The sequence below is a fragment of the Dermacentor andersoni genome, chromosome 4, assembly GCF_023375885.2.
Source record: "Dermacentor andersoni chromosome 4, qqDerAnde1_hic_scaffold, whole genome shotgun sequence".
Lineage (NCBI taxonomy): Eukaryota > Metazoa > Arthropoda > Arachnida > Ixodida > Ixodidae > Dermacentor > Dermacentor andersoni.
The window spans coordinates 46,217,967-46,236,879 of NC_092817.1; the positions used below are offsets into that span (position 1 = coordinate 46,217,967).

General features: G+C 44.2%; 1 protein-coding gene across 3 annotated transcripts; it reads right to left on the reverse strand.

The window, feature by feature from the left end:
- Positions 1–1,402: 1,402 nt before the first annotated feature.
- Positions 1,403–16,781, reverse strand: Ids (iduronate 2-sulfatase). 3 transcript variants are annotated; one of them, XM_050184181.2, is made up of 10 exons: positions 16,713–16,781; positions 12,929–13,076; positions 11,386–11,528; positions 9,114–9,294; positions 8,468–8,556; positions 7,347–7,575; positions 6,654–6,814; positions 5,415–5,541; positions 4,318–4,580; positions 1,403–3,566 (listed from the first exon to the last, which is right to left on the reverse strand). In XM_050184181.2, the coding sequence occupies exons 2-10, from the start codon at positions 13,011–13,013 to the stop codon at positions 3,249–3,251; spliced, it is 1,596 nt and encodes a 531-aa protein (XP_050040138.1). In that variant the 5' UTR covers positions 13,014–13,076; positions 16,713–16,781; the 3' UTR covers positions 1,403–3,248. The 3 variants fall into 3 exon arrangements, with proteins under 3 accessions (XP_050040138.1, XP_054929645.1, XP_054929644.1); XM_055073670.2 differs by lacking the exon at positions 16,713–16,781 and adding an exon at positions 16,417–16,435; XM_055073669.2 differs by lacking the exon at positions 16,713–16,781 and adding an exon at positions 15,332–15,392.
- Between the last annotated feature and the right edge of the window lie 2,132 nt (positions 16,782–18,913).

Here is an 18,913-nt window from a genome sequence, read left to right on the forward strand (position 1 = left end):
GGAAAGCGGCCGGCCGCATCTACCACATCCAACATCTGACAAGAAAGACGAAGAAACGGGCGCTTACTTAATATGGACACACTCACGGAGAAGTCAGTATTGACGTAGTTGGCTTTCTTGTAGGGGCAACGATCGCGAAATCGACAAAACAGAACCGTGCGCACCTTTGAGCTGGAGTAGCGTATGAACAGTGGTTGCCGCGAAAATAACTTTCGCGGTTCACCTTCAGGTGCACTGTGTGAAAGTGGTTAGTGCGCTGCGCTGTTCTTAAGGTGACATTCAGGCCTCAATTCCTCATTCCAGGTTGCGCGCCTGCAGAGCGCGATGTTCTGCGGAGCTCGTAGTTCGTATGCGTTTGATCACTGGTGTGTCCCCTTTATTTTGTAAAATGAAAGAAACCGACTATGCGGCGGTAAGATTACGGTTCTCCGAAGACGATAAGCGGGAAGCTGAGTCTGCTTTCAAGTGTGAGGAGAACACACAGCGTAATCATGTCATAATGCCATAAACAACGTGCAAACAGTAAAACATAGAACGATAAACAAACGAAAGACTGAAAGAAATGTAGGAAGCAAGTACAAGCGAATAAATAAGTAATGTTCGTCAAGAGAATACAAGAAAGTCACTAAAAAAATGAAAAAGAAAGAAAGGCCGACTTATTCCATGTTTGGTTCCTTGGCGGCCGATGATGGTAGTTTTCTACCTTGCCCTCTTTCTTCACCCCACTATCTTTGTTATCCAGGTCTTCTAACACCTTTATCCTATTCATATAAGATACATATACACTTTTATCAACCTTTTCTTTATTTAGCCCAACATACTCCTGTTTTCCTGACATCCAAGTCACTTAACCTGAGATACTACTGCACTTAATATTATGTAGCTATACGCCATAAGTGCAACGCACGAGACCGTGGAATATTTGGAAATTGAACCCATGGCACCACGTGCGCATGCGCAAAGCGAAATTCCATGTATAGCAAATGCGTAAGGGCTTTTCCTAAAAGCTTAAAAGACGTGGTGTCCACCGCCCCTGGTTGACGTTCAACCATTGTGTAAGCGTAACTCTCAAATGGGAGATTCGGTTTTATCGAATTTCGTTGGCTGTTACATGTACGTACGTGTTCCCCCTAGTAGTAATCGTTGCGTGAAAGTTTTGCTTGTTTCGTAAGCGGGTGCTACTCTGCTTCGGCAACCTACCCTCCTTCGTTTTATTTTTAATTTTCATTCTTTGTGCGTGTGTTTGGAATAGGACCAGGCATTATTTAATACGGCTATTCAACTTAACTCTCTGAATACCCTGCAAATGAGCTAGCTAAGTGTCATGTTTGGAACAGCTGCAATTTTTTTTTTCTTTTCAAGTATTCTTGCACCGTGGCCCGCATCAAGTATTAGGAATGTGTTGTTAGTAATCAAAAAGAATATTTATTAGTTAAATACAGTTCGAAAGAAGACAATAAGAGATGTCAGCATATCGTATTCCGAAAGTACGACTACACATTTCGGGTGACTAAATATATTGAATATAAAACAAGTAATAGCCTACCCGTATGCAATACAGCCGTATCAAGCAACTAATAATGAAAATAAAATCATTTCAAACCTAAAATTGCATCCACGAACTAATTATCAGTTGGGGCACATCTCCCGTAAAACACCACAGATAACAACAAATTGTGGTGCTAGAACAATTGAGTTTTAGTTATTACCTTTTTTTAATACCAATAAACACATTAAAACCATATTTATGATTGTGTCTTTCTTCTAGGAATTCAAAAAGAGTCTTAAAGAGTGGCTGCTGCTTAACATAAGTTAGCAAATGTATGGAGTGCAAGGGCTGCTGGATTGTGATATTGAATATGTGTTATTAGAAAGTGTTCCAGGTGAACATCTCATCAGGTTCATCTTCACTCTGCTGTGAATGGTGGTGTTGCAGATTGTCAGATGCTATGATGTCCATTGTGGGACGGGCCCGGTCAGGCACTTTGCCTTCTGCCCTCATACATACATACATACATACATACATACACACACACACATACATACATACATACATACATACATACATACATACATACATACATACATACATACATACATACATACATACATACATACATACATACATACATACATACATACATACATACATACATACATGCATACATACATACATACATACATACATACATACATACATACATACATACATACATACATACATACATACTCTGAATAAACTTGATTTCTTTGCAAGTGCGGGAGTTGCTCCTAAATGATGTGCGTAATGCTGCCGATTAAAATCACGGACGACCGCCTGATCTGGAACTATGCCGACGCTCAGGACAAACCGGTGCGAGAACTCCCGTTAGGAAGATTCATCAGCACAGCAGTGCATCCTGTTTTGCCTTTAGGTAAAGACGACAGAGAGACCAAGTCCTACTAGTTTGTTGGCGTTGCTTTGGCCGTACAACCGTCATTCGCGGGCACAATAATGAGGTTACACATGTACTGGAAGCATATCTCGCTCGTAATAACAAGGGTATACTTGCAGCTTCATACACCGCTGCCACTTTTGGTAACCCGCCGCGGTCCAATGCTCAATGGGAAGCGCAAACGCTTGCAAAAGCGCTTCTGTACATAAATGAAGCTGTGCGTTAAAGAAGCCCGTGTGGTAAAAATGAACCTGCTGACCCCTACGGAGCGTCTCTCATATGCCCAGTGTTGCTTTGGTAAGTTAAACCCCATGAAATAAAGTAATTACTTAAAGGATAAAGAATAAATAAGAACAGTTGCGCTGTCTTGACAACTTGTACGTGGAATTTTTCTGTTTTCTCTGCGTTACCGTCTTTCTTGCTGGTTTCTAGCTCTTGACATCATATTTCCATAAGTGGATACATTTGTTATGTATAGCTGACCTGTCGTAGCTACGATAGTGTTTATTGTGTCTGTTTTCAATAAACCTTTAAAGTTACAAGGCAGTGCTTATCGTGTCGTTTCTAGTCTCTCTGTGCTTATTCCATGGTTTAAACAGTTCGGGGCAGCAGTAGGCTAAGGCAACCAGTCATTGCCTATAGCAGCCATAAGAGTCTGTTGACAACACTGTTGCACTGAGTGGTATTGTAGTACAGTGCACGGAACTGCGAGTATACAACAATGCCGTGCACCGCAAGCTATTACACTTCTCTCCCGAGAGCACGCGCGTTTATTTTGACAACTCGCGCTATACGAGCGCCTTTAGAAACCGCTCAGCTTCCAACAAGTTCGCGAAGCCTGGAGGACAACGCTACAACGACGTCTTTGTACTCTGGCGAGCCCGCCACGTTGCTGTCTTCGCGAGAGTCCAAGCTCAAGTTGTACAGCTCACGGGCGTAAACGTTGGTCCAATTTCGGCGGAAGTTCGTCGTGTCAAAACCGATCCACTCGGTGTAGCGGTAGTCGCGCGACAGCATGGAGTAGCCCATGATGCGAATATCTCCGAGTACCGGCTGATCGCTGTTCTCCTGCGGGGTAGCCGAAGGGCGCGGGTACTGGTGCAGCACCTCCTTTCGTTCCACTGGATGAACCTGTGCAAAATAAAAGAACATTATGATCGGCATTAAAGGAAGGGTCCTGTAGGAGGCAGCCAAATTTTTGAAATTGCGAAGATATGTATCGCGCTTCAGCATAAACGCTTTCCCCTATTCGTTGTCCCGGGCATTGAACAAAGTGTGGAGCATTAGAATCGACCGGAACCTCATTGATTTTTCTGACGGTCGGTGTAGTCAAGCTTATGAACGACGTCATAATGCACAACAACGCTGAAATACTATCGTATTCTCGTAGATATCTGTAGTAATGAGACATAATTCCTTCAAAAATTTTATTTAGTGTAACGAAAAAGAGCTTGGAGTGAAGACAAAATTTCTCATGCGAAGGGGGAGGGGGCGTCTTCAGAGCTTGGACTCACAGAGCGTCGGTACGCACTCATGTACTCTATTCTCGTGTTTAAGGTAGTTGTACAGGGTCACTCATTCTTATAGAAAAACTCACCCATAGTGTTAACTCAGTCATAACTTCAATATTCATTCTATTCTAGCAGAAAAATGTCGACAATTTCACGCTTAACGCAGGTATCTGTTATTAAATCTTTAATCTTGAAGTCTTCAGTGAGAAGTTAGGCTGCAATGAGTAGTTTAACACTGATGAGTTCTTTTTCTTTTGCCTGAAGAGTAACCGAAGATGTCATTATGCGTAAGGACAACCTTCCGAAACAAGAAAACTGACGATGTGCGTATCTAGATTCACAGAACAACCCTAGCAGATCAACGTGCGTACCAAGTTTACGCCGTCCGTGCAGGTCGTCTGGCTCTGCGACGAACCAACCGTCGACTGGCAGCTGGGAGGCACGGGAAGCGACGCCAGAGACGCCAGTGTTGGGAACAGGTCCACCAATGCCACCGGGTCGTCGACACGTTCCGCCGCTTTTCCTGGTGTCGAGCTTCTTTGGGACCTCGGCGGTGACACGATCAAGGGCACGTTCGTGGCCACTTGGAAGTTGCTGAACTTGCTGTACTCCTGATGCTCGCCGAGTGACCACCCTGTGATACATCGCGGAGATAAGTGCACACCGTGGCAAGACAAATTTCAGGGACTTTAAATAGCGCCACACATTTGCAACCCGAGTCAACTAAACTTTTATTCTTAAGGCTGATCCGGATTGGTTTGTCTTAGTGGACCCAATGATAATGACAGAATGTGATATGATAACTGAGGCATATTCTAATCCCGAACAACTCATACACGCGCTCAGGGCGTTGTGAGTCCGGTGCACTTCTTTATTACCAGATGGCGAGGAACGCATCCGGCTATCCGTAATTCCATTCCCAACGGCTTCGCAATGGGTAGTTGATTCATAATGTCTAGTTAGTAAAGCTTTAGAGGGCACGCCTCATGAATCGCTTCATAAATATTCAGCCCGTTAACCGACTCACTGTTTGCGAAATTTGATATCTTTGCCTTTGCATGCAAATTAAATTTTCCTGACACTTGTCAACAATCTGATGCGAATCCACGGTATTCGAAATAAGTTTTGTATTTAGTAGTGGATGTATTGCCAGAAATACGTCGGCGCCTTTGTGTAAGATAGAACATGTACAAAATTGAAACGTTTAGCATATCTTTGTGGTTTCCTCGCCGATGAATCTTAACTCGAAACTTCTAACTATGGCCGATATTACTCATCCTTAGTGTTTGTGCTATAAAAGGAAGCAGTTAGTGTGACTGCGTTATAGGCCCTCAGTGATCGTGGAGCCTCAGAACACAAAAATATCGAATGAAAATCTATGCAACGTTCTGTATTTAAAAAAAAATTAATATAATATCCTGTTTTTTTTTCTTCTATGAACTTCAACGGTTAGAAAAAAAATGTTTACCGTGATCGCCTACGAAGACGATTAGCGTGTCGTTGCGAAGGCCAGCCTCATCGAGCGCAATCAGAACCCTTCCCACTTGCTTGTCCATGTACGTAACCGCAGCGTAGTAATGTCGGCGTATTTCTTTCTGCCCATTCAACAAGGACGTAATGAAATAATGTTATCACAAGGAACAAAACAAAACAAGCGCAGTTAATATGGCCTAAAATAAGTTTCTACTTAGTATACGGACATGTCCAAGGTGAAATATTCACATTTTAAGGAATGCAAGCTTCATTTATTTTCACGTTACGAGCCGTGTTGGATAATAACAACGCAGACATTAGGCCATTGACGCTTACGCGGAGTGACAGCTCATGGTCGCCCACTTGCACTGCAATTCCAAACAATTGGTCCGTACGGTATGAGCGTCCTATGATACGAAATCTTCAGTTTCATGTCCGCAATGCTATGCATGTATGTATGTATGTATGTATGTATGTATGTATGTATGTATGTATGTATGTATGTATGTATGTATGTATGTATGTATGTACGTATGTATGTATGTATGTACGTACGTACGTACGTACGTATGTGTGTGTGTGTATGTATGTATGTATGTATGTATGTATGTATGTATGTATGTATGTATGTATGTATGTATGTATGTATGTATGTATGTATGTATGTATGTATGTATGTATGTGTGTGTGTGTGTGTGTGTGTGTGTGTGTGTATGTATGCGCAAAAATTTGAACGCGACTAGCTTCGGCAGCGTAGTGAGGATGACGTTGCGCTACTTAGCTGGTGCTTTGGTGGCCGCATTCCGATGGGGATGGTTTGCAAAAACGCTCGTGTGCCGTGCATGTTGTGCGCCTTAAAGAACCCCAAATAGTTAAAATTAATGCGGAGTTCCCCACTATGACGTTCCTCATAACTGTGCAGTTTCAGGACATTAAAATCGACTATTCTTATTTTGAACGCTTCCTTGCATGAACGTTTGGATTCCTTTTTAATTGTCAGCAGGGCAAGGGTATGTGTCTCTTAGTGCGCGCACCACAAGAATACCTGATAGTAACTCAACAGAAGCGCCACTTCCGTTATATATTGCCGCATACAGTCGTTACACCTGGGGAGCATCATGCATAACGCAGATTACTATAAACATTGCGTTCCCGTTCATGAGTACGGCGCCACGAGTCTCATTTCCCGTGTACCGTTCGATTTTAACGAATGCACCGGTTGCTTGCGACGCACCTGGAAGTCAACTGGGAGAGGGCCGTACGGAAAGCTGACGTTGAGGAGGCTGGCGTCGTGACGCCGTCTGACGTCAGTCCAAGGATTCCAAGCCACAAGTGGTAGGTCAACGGGTAGCTCGTGGTCTGGTGGAAGCCTGATACGTTCAATGGGGTACAGATCTGCACCATGAAGATAACTTAAGATGTATGCACATTGCTGCTTTCGTATACTTTGCGGCCAGAATGCCAGGGAACAGCGCTGCAGGTGGCGCCTATTGTCTCAACTGACCCTTACATAAAATGGCGTTTCTGAGACCAGAAGCACAGCAAGACGGATCGGTAACTGTGCGCTTTCTGCTGTATTGTTCCGGGGAGGTATTTCTAACTTCAAACTTTAAAAAAAAAATGCCGCTGTTAGATAAAATTGAAGCGTACTTACAGCGTCAGCGATTCCTAGTAAGGCGGAATGCATATGAGGTAAATAACGAATTCAACTCGCACCATGGCTGAGTTTGTTGCGAATCATGAGCCTAATGCATGGCACCAGGATTGACGTCCCGTGTCCGTAACACCACCTGTTTTCTTCTAATGCTCTTAATAAAAACTTTTGCAGTACAATTTATTACACATGTGGCAACGCAAATAAGAGCAGCGAACGTAGCAAGAGTTGCGCAAAAAACAAAAGCAGGAAAAATCAAAGTGTGCTGCTTACCGAGGTACTCTTTCGGTATCCGGAAAGGAACATGGGGTTTGTAGAAGCCAACAGCAAGGAAGAAGGGCGTCTGTGTGCTATTTGTGCCTTCTCTCGAAGGCCACTCTCTCAAGAATTTCGTCGCGACTTCAACGTTCTGCAGATCCGGCAGCGTTTGTAGAGGTTGCGTGGACACGTTCACAGCGCACAGAAGGTTCGCCTTGGGCGTACCGCTCGGGTCGGGGCAAACCTATAGGATGCACGTTTATAACACGATGCATGGTTATCGCGTATGAAATGATAAGAGCTCTAATGAACGCATGATAAAGGAGTTTTTACTTATCGTCCCGTGTAGCGCTTTGCAGCGTTCACCGGCAACGAAAAGATTTCAAAGTATTTTTAGCACAAGTGTTTCAAGTTACCTTATATAGACAGTAAAAGAGCTGTCGATCGGCGAGCTGCCAAGGGCCGAATGACAAGAACACGGTGGTGAAATGCATGCGAAAGATACGTGAACCCTCACTAAACATGTTCCAGCACATTAGAGTTTGTATAGACTTAACAGACAGTGTATAGATCCGTCTTAAGAATGTCCTGTACATTCTGCGATCGTACGTCTACTTTTTCTCGTATAAGGTTAAAGAACTACGGACAACCCATCAGGGCCGACGGAACGTTGTGATCTTAATAAAATTTATTTGTGTCACAGTTTTTGTCTGTAGGCCCTCTATACATGTTGTGTACAAAATTGACAAGTCTATAAGAAGTCACTTTAGTCCATTTGCGGTCGATAGGACGACAACGCAGTCTCTGCTACGTTGTTATTTAACAAGGCGTGCTTAACGCCCATCGCCTCGGGGTATGCGCCGCCTTCGCTTGTTTTCTGGAACCTTTCCAGCATGTGATTGTGAAAGGTTGCATGATATCGTGCGCCACGCGACTGCTTTCGTGATGAGCTTGCGCTGTATCAAAATTATTTCTTCTTACTTTTTCATTGCCGCTGCGGAAGGACGCACTGTCACAAGACCACATAATCGCGAATGCCTCACCGGTGCACAAGTTGGAGTGGAGATATGGTCGAAAGAAGTGTCTGGCATTCTGACTATATAAGAAGATTATTTAAAAAAAGATAAATATCTTGCCTCTTTGTTTTCGAAATAGAGAGATTTCGGCGTAAATGGCTTGACAGACCAGCTGTAAGGATAGTCCAGATGGTGGCCAGTTGGAGGCCCTGCGGGTTTGAACGGATGCCACATATCTTGGTCTGTTTTCCCAGGAAAGATTTGTCATACTTAATAGAAAAAAGAACATACATATACAGCTTTTTAGATTCTCAAGAATATTCTCCCTTAGCCTGTTTCGGGTAGTTTCAGGGAAGGTTGCATTTAACTTTTGTACATAGCAATGAGTAGTCTGAAGCACATATGAATGCATTACTTCGCAATACGTGCACATGTGTGGCTTTTGTTATCTATAACGTGAAATTCATTATTTTGCTTCTCTGTAGAGCTAACTGACCCTGCCTACTGCCCCTCTGTTAGCTATCAGCTGAATGACATATATTCCGCTCGTACTAGCGAAAGAATTCATTGACACGATGGGAACACTGACAACCTAGGACAACTCCGCTCTTCATTCCCCACCCCCCTTTCCTTCATTTGTTTTCCGTACCCCCAAACACTTCCGCTACCACAGAGTACTGGCTTCCACAATCGCTGTAGGACCGGAACCGCAAACAACCATCATGTAGGGGTTGCATGATCGAGGCCGAATGTCGTTTGGACCAACCTGGATGAAAGACTTTGCCCACGCTGACAGTGTGGTAGCCGTTTTCCTTGAAATACTGTGGAATCGTGCTGAAGTTGCCCACTGTGTGGCGCCAGTAGTGGCAGTGGTTTTCATAAACGCGAAGCGTGTCTGGCCGGCGGCTTGTTAGGAACGATGTCCTGCTCGGTCCACAGAGGGCTTGCTGAAAGGCAGAGATAGCGTAATGATCAAAGCAGTGAAAGCCTCCTCCTGCGCTACTACGGAATCACAAGAAAAGCCATTCTATAAGGAAATAAATATGGAAAATATGAGCAAGATGTTCAGTATATGAGTATTACATATAAAGAAAGGAAGTTGAGGGTTAGAAGTCAGATAGAAAGTTAGTAAGGCAAGGATAAAAGAGTTTGAAGCAGAAATTAAAATTAATAAACACGAGCACAAGACGAAGACGCATTCTCGACTTAGTACGTACAACACTCCATAGCACCGCCCAAACAGCTGCACCGTACTCAGAGATGAAAGCTTAGAGTCCTTAAAGCCAATAACTGAAACAATTTAGACAGATAAAGTATTTTTTTCAAAGTTCTACTTTAGTTAAATTCCCTCTACTATATATACTCGAACTGACAATGAAGTTCAAACATTTATGTTTTGTATTCAGATCTGAAAACTTCAGTGCTCGTACGTCATTGTGTCGTCACGGTTTTGAAGGTATTTTCTCATATTAGAGCCGCTGGTGGTGCAGTAAATGTTCCCAAAATTCTCTGGCGTTGAACGCGTGCACACATCACCGTTCAGTACGATGTACTGACTTCCAATTCCTATAGCATAATTAATTGATATTTATCGAAGCACTGTTTGTTATTTTGAGCACAAGTGAATATATCCGATAGCGCTCGAGCAGATCAACTCTGCATGTTTACAAGGAGTGCACGAACAATGTATTATAGGCAGTCTTCACCTTCTAAATTCACTTATTTAGTATGTGTATGTGTGAGTGCAGCAAGTCTTGTCTTCCTCACGTATGCCCGTCACAACTTATGTCACATTTGCACATGAATTTGCAGACTCTACATCAATGCGGGGAGGCATAAAAGAACAGCTTTTACTCCGTAAAAAGTGTGCATGGTGAAGAAGCGGAGTCATGCAGCAAGGAACCAGATCTAAACAAAGCTGAAAAGCACTACAGTAGTTTGCTTCACTTGTCAACCGAGAGTTCTGCAAACTCTTGACTCTTGGCAAGCAAGTTGGCACACAATTGTGGAAAAGATAAAATGAGAGGAAATTACCCGACAGAGTGCAGAGTGTTAATTCTCTCTCTCTCTCTCTCTCTCTCTCTCTATATATATATATATATATATATATATATATATATATATGTGTGTGTGTGTGTGTGTGTGTGTGTGTGTGTGTGTGTGTGTGTGTGTGTGTGTGTGTGTGTGTGTGTGTGTGTGTGTGTGTGTGTGTGTGTGTGTGTGTGTGTGTGTGTGTGTGTGTGTGTGTGTGTGTGTGTGTGTGTGAATTTCTAATATGCCTTTGGCATCCCCGGACTCACTCCTATACGATACGTGGTTCCCCAAAGCTTCCGGGGAGCTCGATTGACTTACTCGCAAAGTAAATGGTTAACTTAAGGATGACTAGCCGTTAGATGAAAATAAGTATATTACATTTGACGATACTCCGCCTTGGACAAGCTTACAGTGTCCGTCCATAGAATGATACAGTAATAGACTTTGCACAGGGTGCTTTGATATTACAATAGCTGTATATACTACTAACTTGTGCCACACGTCTTTAACACGCGACAGTAAACTATCTCTTAAGCCAAAATAGCTATAATCTCTATCCGAATAGGCTCAGTGCACTTACACGGCTCTTTAGTAATAATAGGATGTTTAGATTAAACGCTCAGCTAGTGACCGCACGTGTTTTGCAGTCCTGTTGCTTTGTCTGGCGCCGTTGCAAATTACGGATGGCTCGACGCGCCCAATTTGCTATTCTAAATGACGGTGTCCAAACCAAAGCCCCCCCAACGGCTTCTTTGAGTAGCAGAGAACAATCTTTAAATCTATGCTTTTTATGGCTGCACGCGCCGGGAGCAACAGCAGAGCTGGAAGCACGTTATAGACGCCGTGGCTTTAACAATGTCTGAGACGAAACGCGCAGAAGTTATGCGCTGAAGATCATATCCTTGCATAACAATATTTCACAGCACTGTAAAGGCTATTGCGCAAAATGAAGCATAGCTTCTGTGGAAAATGCAATTTAATGAAACATACACGAGCGTCAGTACCTGTGCGTGAGCGTTTGTGAAGAGCACACCATCTTGAGCCAAGCTGTCGATGGACGGCGTCAGCGCCAGCTCGTCGCCATAGCAGCCCAAGGTTGGCCGCAGGTCATCCGCAATTATTAGAAGGACATTGGGCTTCCGTGCAGCTGGCATGAAAAAAATTCATAACAGCACAAAAAGAAAAGAAATAAAAAAGCTTGAGAAACGAAATTCACTTAATGCATACAATGGAAAATTGCTCTAAATTGGGAAAATCGAAGAAGCGATAAAACACTGCAGTAGTGACGCCCGAATGAGAAAGAATGAGAAAGAGGAAGAGAAAATATACCGAAGTACTAGACCTTAATCTGTTACATTAGATTTACGATTAAAAGTGATAGTAGTTGAAGCAGATCGCGACACGCATTAAATGGACGAATATGGCGCGAATGTTCTACTCATTCACAACAATATGCTAATATCAAAGAATACAAACTTTTGTCTTTCGTACAGCTGCGCGTAATGTGTTCGTAATGTGTTCGCCTGGTCCCTTTCTCTGGGATAAATATTTCCAATGCCCAATGCATTATGTTAAAGATAACGATTCCAAGTAACAATCAGAATGGGCTCCTAACTCCAATTGTTTCCCCCTTGGGGTTAAGCCTCAAAGTACAAAGCACCGCACGCGTGCACACAGGTCGATGGTACCATTAGCAACCGTCTTATTATAACGACTTGCGCTATTGCAACAAATTGTGCGCGATGACCGCCGGATTAATTCACAGCCCGCCAAAATCTCGGCTCGATCATGTCTTTGACAATATAGACGCGGTCAGAAAATGCCGTCTGTTTTTTTTTGTTTTTTTTTTTTGTTTTTCGGCTTATGCTCGTACGCTAGACGAGAGCGCGCTGATTGTTATGAACTGACTGCAAAGACGGTATGTCGCTGCCAGTGCTCTCACATTTTACTAGACACGGAGTTACGCTCTGTGTTTCTGGTGCTACGGCTTGTTCCAAGTCCTTGCTGAATTTTCGTCGACGAAGGAGTTGCTACAGTTCGAGGGAACGAGCAAACCATTGAAATTCTCCAACGAATTTCAATCCGTTCAATCTGCCTGTTTATATGAGGTGACGTCGCAATGGGTGGCTATTGAAGCAGCTGATTCCTATTCGCAACGTCATCAGGTGCAGCGTTGTCGTCAGGTTCAGTCGCGCTCGACATTTCAGTCAGCGAGCATATAGCCACCCCATGAACCAGTAAATCAGGAGGCAAGATCGTAAATTTTATCATATGTCTGAAATTGAGAGCACCCAGAAAGGTCACCCATTGGGGCTATCACTAAATAATGCGCTGCCTATGGCATCTTGTAGAAGAAGGATCCTTAAAAAAATTCGAGCATGTTTCTTTCATTGAATAAAAACGGCGATTCAAAACAAAAAAGAAAATGTTTGATATTGGATAGTGGTGCACCCGCCTCAATTTATCATTTCTTAGAACAAACAACCCACACACATGCTTTCTGATGCTTATGGGCAACAACGTGCGTATTAACATTTCGATGCTTACATTTAGCGCTTGAAGACGTCGCCTGCTGTGAGGTGCACGCCAGCCAGAGGGACGCACCCGCAATTATCAGAAAAGCCGAGCACATTTTATCAGCATCGCCTCACTGTCCTCTTGCGTCTTCTGTGGCTCTGCAGTCTTGGCTGTCCCGCTATAAAATGAATGTGATCGGAGAAATTAATAGCATTCCGATTACCACGTGCTCAAACGCCATACAAACGAGACAATACAATGTCTATAGATAAGGTATGCCCAGCAATATCTACTGGTTATGCGAGAAAAAAAAGCTCAAGTGCTTTATCTGGTAGCATTGACAATGCCTTTTTCTGCGCTGTTTATGTGAAAGGTGTACGTTAGTTAAGAATTACTGAGTTTACCGGGTCCTTTGTTCGATTCATATGTGCATTTTGCTTTGGAGAACGCTCTAGTGATAAGGAGCATATGTCTGTATGGAATCATGGTGATCCTTGTTTGTGATACCTGCCTTTGATTCAGCGCTCTGAATACAGTAATATGCATGACCTTGTTACAAAGTAAAATCGTGAGCTCGTTAACGTTATTGCGCCAGTGTTTTCCCATAAATCCAATGAACAATGAAGAAAGCACGCCGAACTTGTTTTCATAGGTGTAGTCTTAGCCAAAGACAAGTAAGTTTTCGACAATGTTGCCACACTAAGGAAAAGAAATATCACGGATGTAATTATGCTTAATATTTTAGAAACTTAGCACCTTACTTATAAAAATCTACTCGTATTTATTTAACACAGAATAAGAATTAAGTAAGTGGCAACAAATGAGAGCGCACTTGCGCGATTTGTGATAACGAAGTAGTGTTGTTCTCAGTCAAAGGAGTAAAGGCCGAATGTGGAACCTACAACGTGCCTCTTAGCTTTTCTCGGCAATCATCACACTTTTCCTATGACACAATCAGGCACACATCCTGCAGGAAGATACAGAGAGAGAGAGAGGAATATAAAGAAGGCAGGGATGTTAACCACTCAAGAGTCTGGTTGGCTACCCTACAGTGGGGGAAGGAAGAAGTGGAAGAGAGAGAAAGGAGAGAGAAGGTATAGAGAGAGAGAGAGACAAAAAGGAAGGAAAGACAGGGAGGTTAGCCAGTGTAAATACCGGCTGGCTACCCTGTGCTGGGGAAAGGGGTAAAGGGAATAAAAGGAGAAGGAAGAGAGAAGAAAAAAAAACAAGAAAAATGCACACAGTAACGCGATGTTACGCGCAACAATAGTCAAAGTCGTTCGCACAATTCACATGTCCTTAGACACACTCAAGGACAGTACTTGAATTATAGCCGCTCGCGCAAGCCGACGATCGGTGGGGACGGTGCTCTAGTACTGTCTGGTTACTCAGAGGACGATCATCTAATTTCGTCAATGTGTTGGACAAAGATTGTCATTGTGCTTGAAATAGAGGACAATGGCACAATAAGTGGTCAATGTTCTCCTCGCATCCGCAAGCATCACATGCAGGACTATCAGCCGTTCCAATTAGGGCTGAATTCTTGAAGGCAACTCCAAGCCACAACAGACACAGAATAGACGCTTCGCGTCGGTGCAGTCCGGCCGGAGGTCTGAGTTACAGTGAAGGGTTTAGTCTGTGCAGTCTTGTGCGCCTTGTATGTGCGGTATTCCACTCTGCTAAGGAGATCGTGCGTGCTAGGATAGAATAGGAAAAACGTTTTTTTTTTTTTTTAAATGCCGGCAACCGATGGTTTAACGCGTCGTGACGCTGGCCAAGCGTCAACCCTGGGTTATGCCCTACTCTGCACTACCCCAGTTCGGCGCGTTTGTGGTGGGTCGTGAGGCTTGTGCTTCTCGAGCGCACCCCGGGTCTGCTGGAATGCGAAGTTGTCTCACAGCGTCGGTCCTTGAGAGAGGAATGGGGATGCAGCGGTCTTCTTTGTTTGACGTCCGGGCTGCCTTGTCTGCGACGTCATCATTTCCAATGAAACCGCAGTGACCCGGTATCCACGGGAAAGAGATATCATGGCCTTCTTTTTCTCAAGTGATGGACAAGTTCCCCCATTTCGCACGTGAGGTGATAGTGAGTTCTATGTCGGAGAAACGACTGCACACATTGCAAGGCCGGCCTTGAATCGCAGAAGACTGCCCATTTTCGAGGACTTTCAGCATTTATCACACGAAGCGCGTCGCGGAGAGCCTCGAGCTCAGCAGCTGTAGATGTAGTGATATGGGAACTCCTGAACCGCTGGGTTATTCTCATTGTTGGTATAACTACAGCGCCACCGGAACTAGTTGATGTAGTTGATCCATCAGTATAGACGTGTGTGCAGTCACTGTATTTCTCGTACAAGAGAAGTAAAGTTAGTTGCTTGAGTGCTGATGACGGCAAGTCCGACGTTTCTTGAAGTCCTGGGATTGTAAGGTTTACTTGAGTACGCGGCTCCCTTCCTTGCAGACTTTCGATTCCTCCAAGGAAGATACAGAGAGGAGTGACACTGCAATGGGAAGGACGTTAAGTAGTCTGAGTCCGGTTGCCTGCCCCCTACCTGTAAACGATCAGCGAAAGGTGAAATGACATTTAATTAATTGAAGTCTGGGGTTTCTCATGCCAATGCCATTACCAGATTATGAGGCACGTCGTAGTAGGGAACTTCGGATTATTTTTTGACCGCCTGGCGCTCTTTATAGCGTGCGCTTGAATTTAAGTTCTGGAGCGTTTTCGGATTCCACCCCCATCGAAATGCGGCCACCGCGGTCCGGGCCGAGCCCGTGACCACGGACTCAAAAGCGCAACGCCATAGCAACTACGCTACCGCGGAGGGTAGTAAAATCTGAAAAGAAAGAAAGAATAAAAGTTCACTGTATACACGCGCACACACGCACAAGCGTCTATCATCTATCACATGCTGCAGGAATAAACACATCGCCCCTAAAGCCATACCTGTGGCCACATATCTTAGAACACACGACATTTCACTGTCAGTGAACAGAACATTTGTACGGGCGACGTGGCTGCTTCCGCTCCGCACCCTTCGCCTAGACATCGATTTCATCTACGCCAGTTTGCAATTAATAGCATGTGCTTGCGAGGGTTATCGGCAGAAAATATCACTGCAAAGGCTGCAAAGGACTGAATAATGGTCACCTAAAAAAGACGTAAAGTTTTCCTGGGAACAGAACGGAGACTAAAAAATCCTGCTAAATCTCGTGTGAAAAAAATTAGGCGAAGTAACTGACCGGAAATATTCCTTTGTGTGAAATATAAAAAAAAATGCACTGAAATTTTTATTAACTGCGCGGGACAAAAGTGGGCACTAACGTCATGCCGAAGAAAACATGGCTAAGTTGATTTCTTTGTGCCATATACCACGTGTTATACTGTAGTACTTGTTTAGAGGCAATATAAAGTGCACCCATATATAAGCCGCAGCACACACAGGAAATAGACGGTCCCTCATAAAAGGGGAATATTGGAAATAATGCTAAGTTGCATTGCATAAAAACAAAACGTACTTGCGCTTTAAATGGAGACTCTATCGGTGAAACGCAGACCAGCAGTGGCAATAGTAGTAATGCGACTACTTCGAGACTTCTGTCATTCAAATGATCAGTTATATAAACATACATTCGGTTTGTTATCAAGCAGGTCTGACTAAGAGTGCAAAAATATTCTTGCGCTGTTGAACAAAAATACTTTGCTAAAAAAGTCTTTTTTGTTTTTGCCTAAAGCTTCATAATTTCATCCTATACGTGTTTGTTAACGCATTCTTTTTTGTTCACCCAAAGTAAGCGTTCAATGGAAAACTCACCCGCTGAGTGCGCAGCCTAGGAGCAGCTGTCACGGTCGTTCTTAACGTCTGGCCACTTCAAGCCCAACAATAAGTGCCGATAAGGGATGGTATCAGCGAGACCGGAAACATTCCTTCCTCTAAAGCACACTTTCATCACCGCAAGAGATTACGAAACTGCTTTATCCAATCAGTCCTACAGGTCGAAGTGCAAGCTAGTACAATGCCTAGCACACGCGATTAAAAAGTTAAAAAAATTAAATTGTGGGGTTTTACGTGTCAAAACCACCTTCTGATTATGAGGCACGCCATAGTGGGCGACTCCGGAAATTTCGACCACCTGTAGTTCTTTGACGTGCACCTAAATCTAAGTACACGGGTGTATTCGCCCCCATTGAAATGCAGCCGCCGTCGCCGGGATTCGATCCCGCGACCTCGTGCTTAGCAGCCCAACACCATAGTCACACAGCAACCACGGCGGGTACAATAAAAAATTAAGCAAGGATCAACACAATCCAGTGTTATGCGTTTTTTTTATAGACTTAGACGATTGTTAATCTTGAAACAGTGAATGCAGCGTTCTCAACGCAACAATGCATTTTCTTCATATAACTTATTATCGATGTGCTTTTGTTTCTTCTAAACTTTGTGTACCACGCATTTCGTGAATTGGGGCATTTCACGCACTCAGAGCTGCAAACTGGGCTATGGGAGGTCGTATGGCTTCGCGTTAATTTTGCCTATGCCTGGGGTTTTTTAGGTGCGCGTAAGGCACGGTACACACACGTTTTTTTATAGATTTCACCCCATACGAAATGCAATGGTCGCGGTCGGGGATCGAACCCTCGACGTCGTGCTCCGCAGCAGATCGTCATAGCCAATGAGCCCCAACTGCGAGTCCAGAGCTTCATTAAAGCGCTGCCATGTCTGGTCTTGTGGAGGTTAATGAATGTCGTTTGACGTGCAGAGAAATCTGGCAGCGCATAGCTTTTGTAGGGAAGATTGCGAACCTCAAGCAAAAATGCGGGGGGAGGAGGGGGGGGGGGGGGGCGTTCTGTTGACAAGCTTAGTGCGCTTCCCGACGTGGTGTGGACGAGATAGTACGACGTGGACGAGATGGTAACCAAACATCGTTAACCAAGTTACCTACCTTGCAGTGGAAAAAAAGTCGCATTTTCTCCCGAAAGGCGAAGCATCTATTGCGATAGCAATTTATTGGACAACTAGCTATACGAAGTAAGGATAGTAGTTTTATCGGTCGTATAAACTTGTAAACATAGGCCAACTAACTAAATTAACACACATTGTGCCACGCGCGCACGTGCGCACCCCTCACTCGATGACCGTGGAAGCTCGCTGTCAAAACGCTCGAGTGAGGATGCGTGGCAGCAGCAGCGAGCGAATCGACCTTCGTGCTGCGCCTCGTATGAATGTGAAGTAAGCCGTGAAAACAGAGAGCGCGGCGAAATATGTCCCCATCGCAGATGGCTTTCAAGATACTGCGGCAAACTAGAACGTAGATGCAGAGTAGATGCAGAGTAGAACGAGTGCCCCCCTACCCTCCCTCCGTTTCCTTGCGTGCGACGGAAGACGGCGCACTTCCTCCCCGCTTGCCTCGCATGTGTGCGCGAGATTCAGCCTCTATCACCGGCTCACCCTCGCACGTTTTCACTCGCACATACAGCACACAGCGCGCGGCGGCGATTTTATCGCCTTTGGACTTTGAACGGAACCTCACAGCGACGGCAGAAATGCGCCGGGAGTGTCCATATAATTGCTATCGTAATAAACGAGTATGGAGGGAAAACGATAGAGGCGAGATGCAAGAGAAGGATCACTAAGACTATAGAACAAGGAAACTGCACAGTGTTGCTGCTTGTGGCCACTCAAATATTTCAGATGCTTGTTAACCGGGCTCATAAAGTGTTATCGGACAATTACGTGGGGCTCCCAGAGTGGTCACTCTGGGAGCTAGTTGTCTAGCTGACTTAATGCGCCAAGGAACAAGTTGCGTCAAGCATCAAGGCAGGGACAGTGACCGAATGAAAGTTATTTTGTGCCTGTGATGTCTGGGACAAAAAAAAACGCCATTTTTCTTTTCTTTTTTGTATTGTCGTTGACATATTTGATGTCTCGTGAACAGATATGATGTTCAAACAGATATGGGAACCTGTTTAATCATTAGATATTTGTCTGTAAGCAGATGCACATTTCTTGTGAGG

Coding starts and splice junctions, on each gene's coding strand:
- Ids (XM_050184181.2), bottom strand. CDS start 13,013: ATGTGCTCGGCTTTTCTGATAATTGCGGGTGCGTCCCTCTGGCTGGCG. Junction 9,295..11,385: donor TCACAAACGCTCACGCACAG/GTACTGACGCTC, acceptor TCTGCCTTTCAG/CAAGCCCTCTGTGGACCGAG. Junction 7,576..8,467: donor TCTATTTCGAAAACAAAGAG/GCAAGATATTTA, acceptor TGCATCCTATAG/GTTTGCCCCGACCCGAGCGG.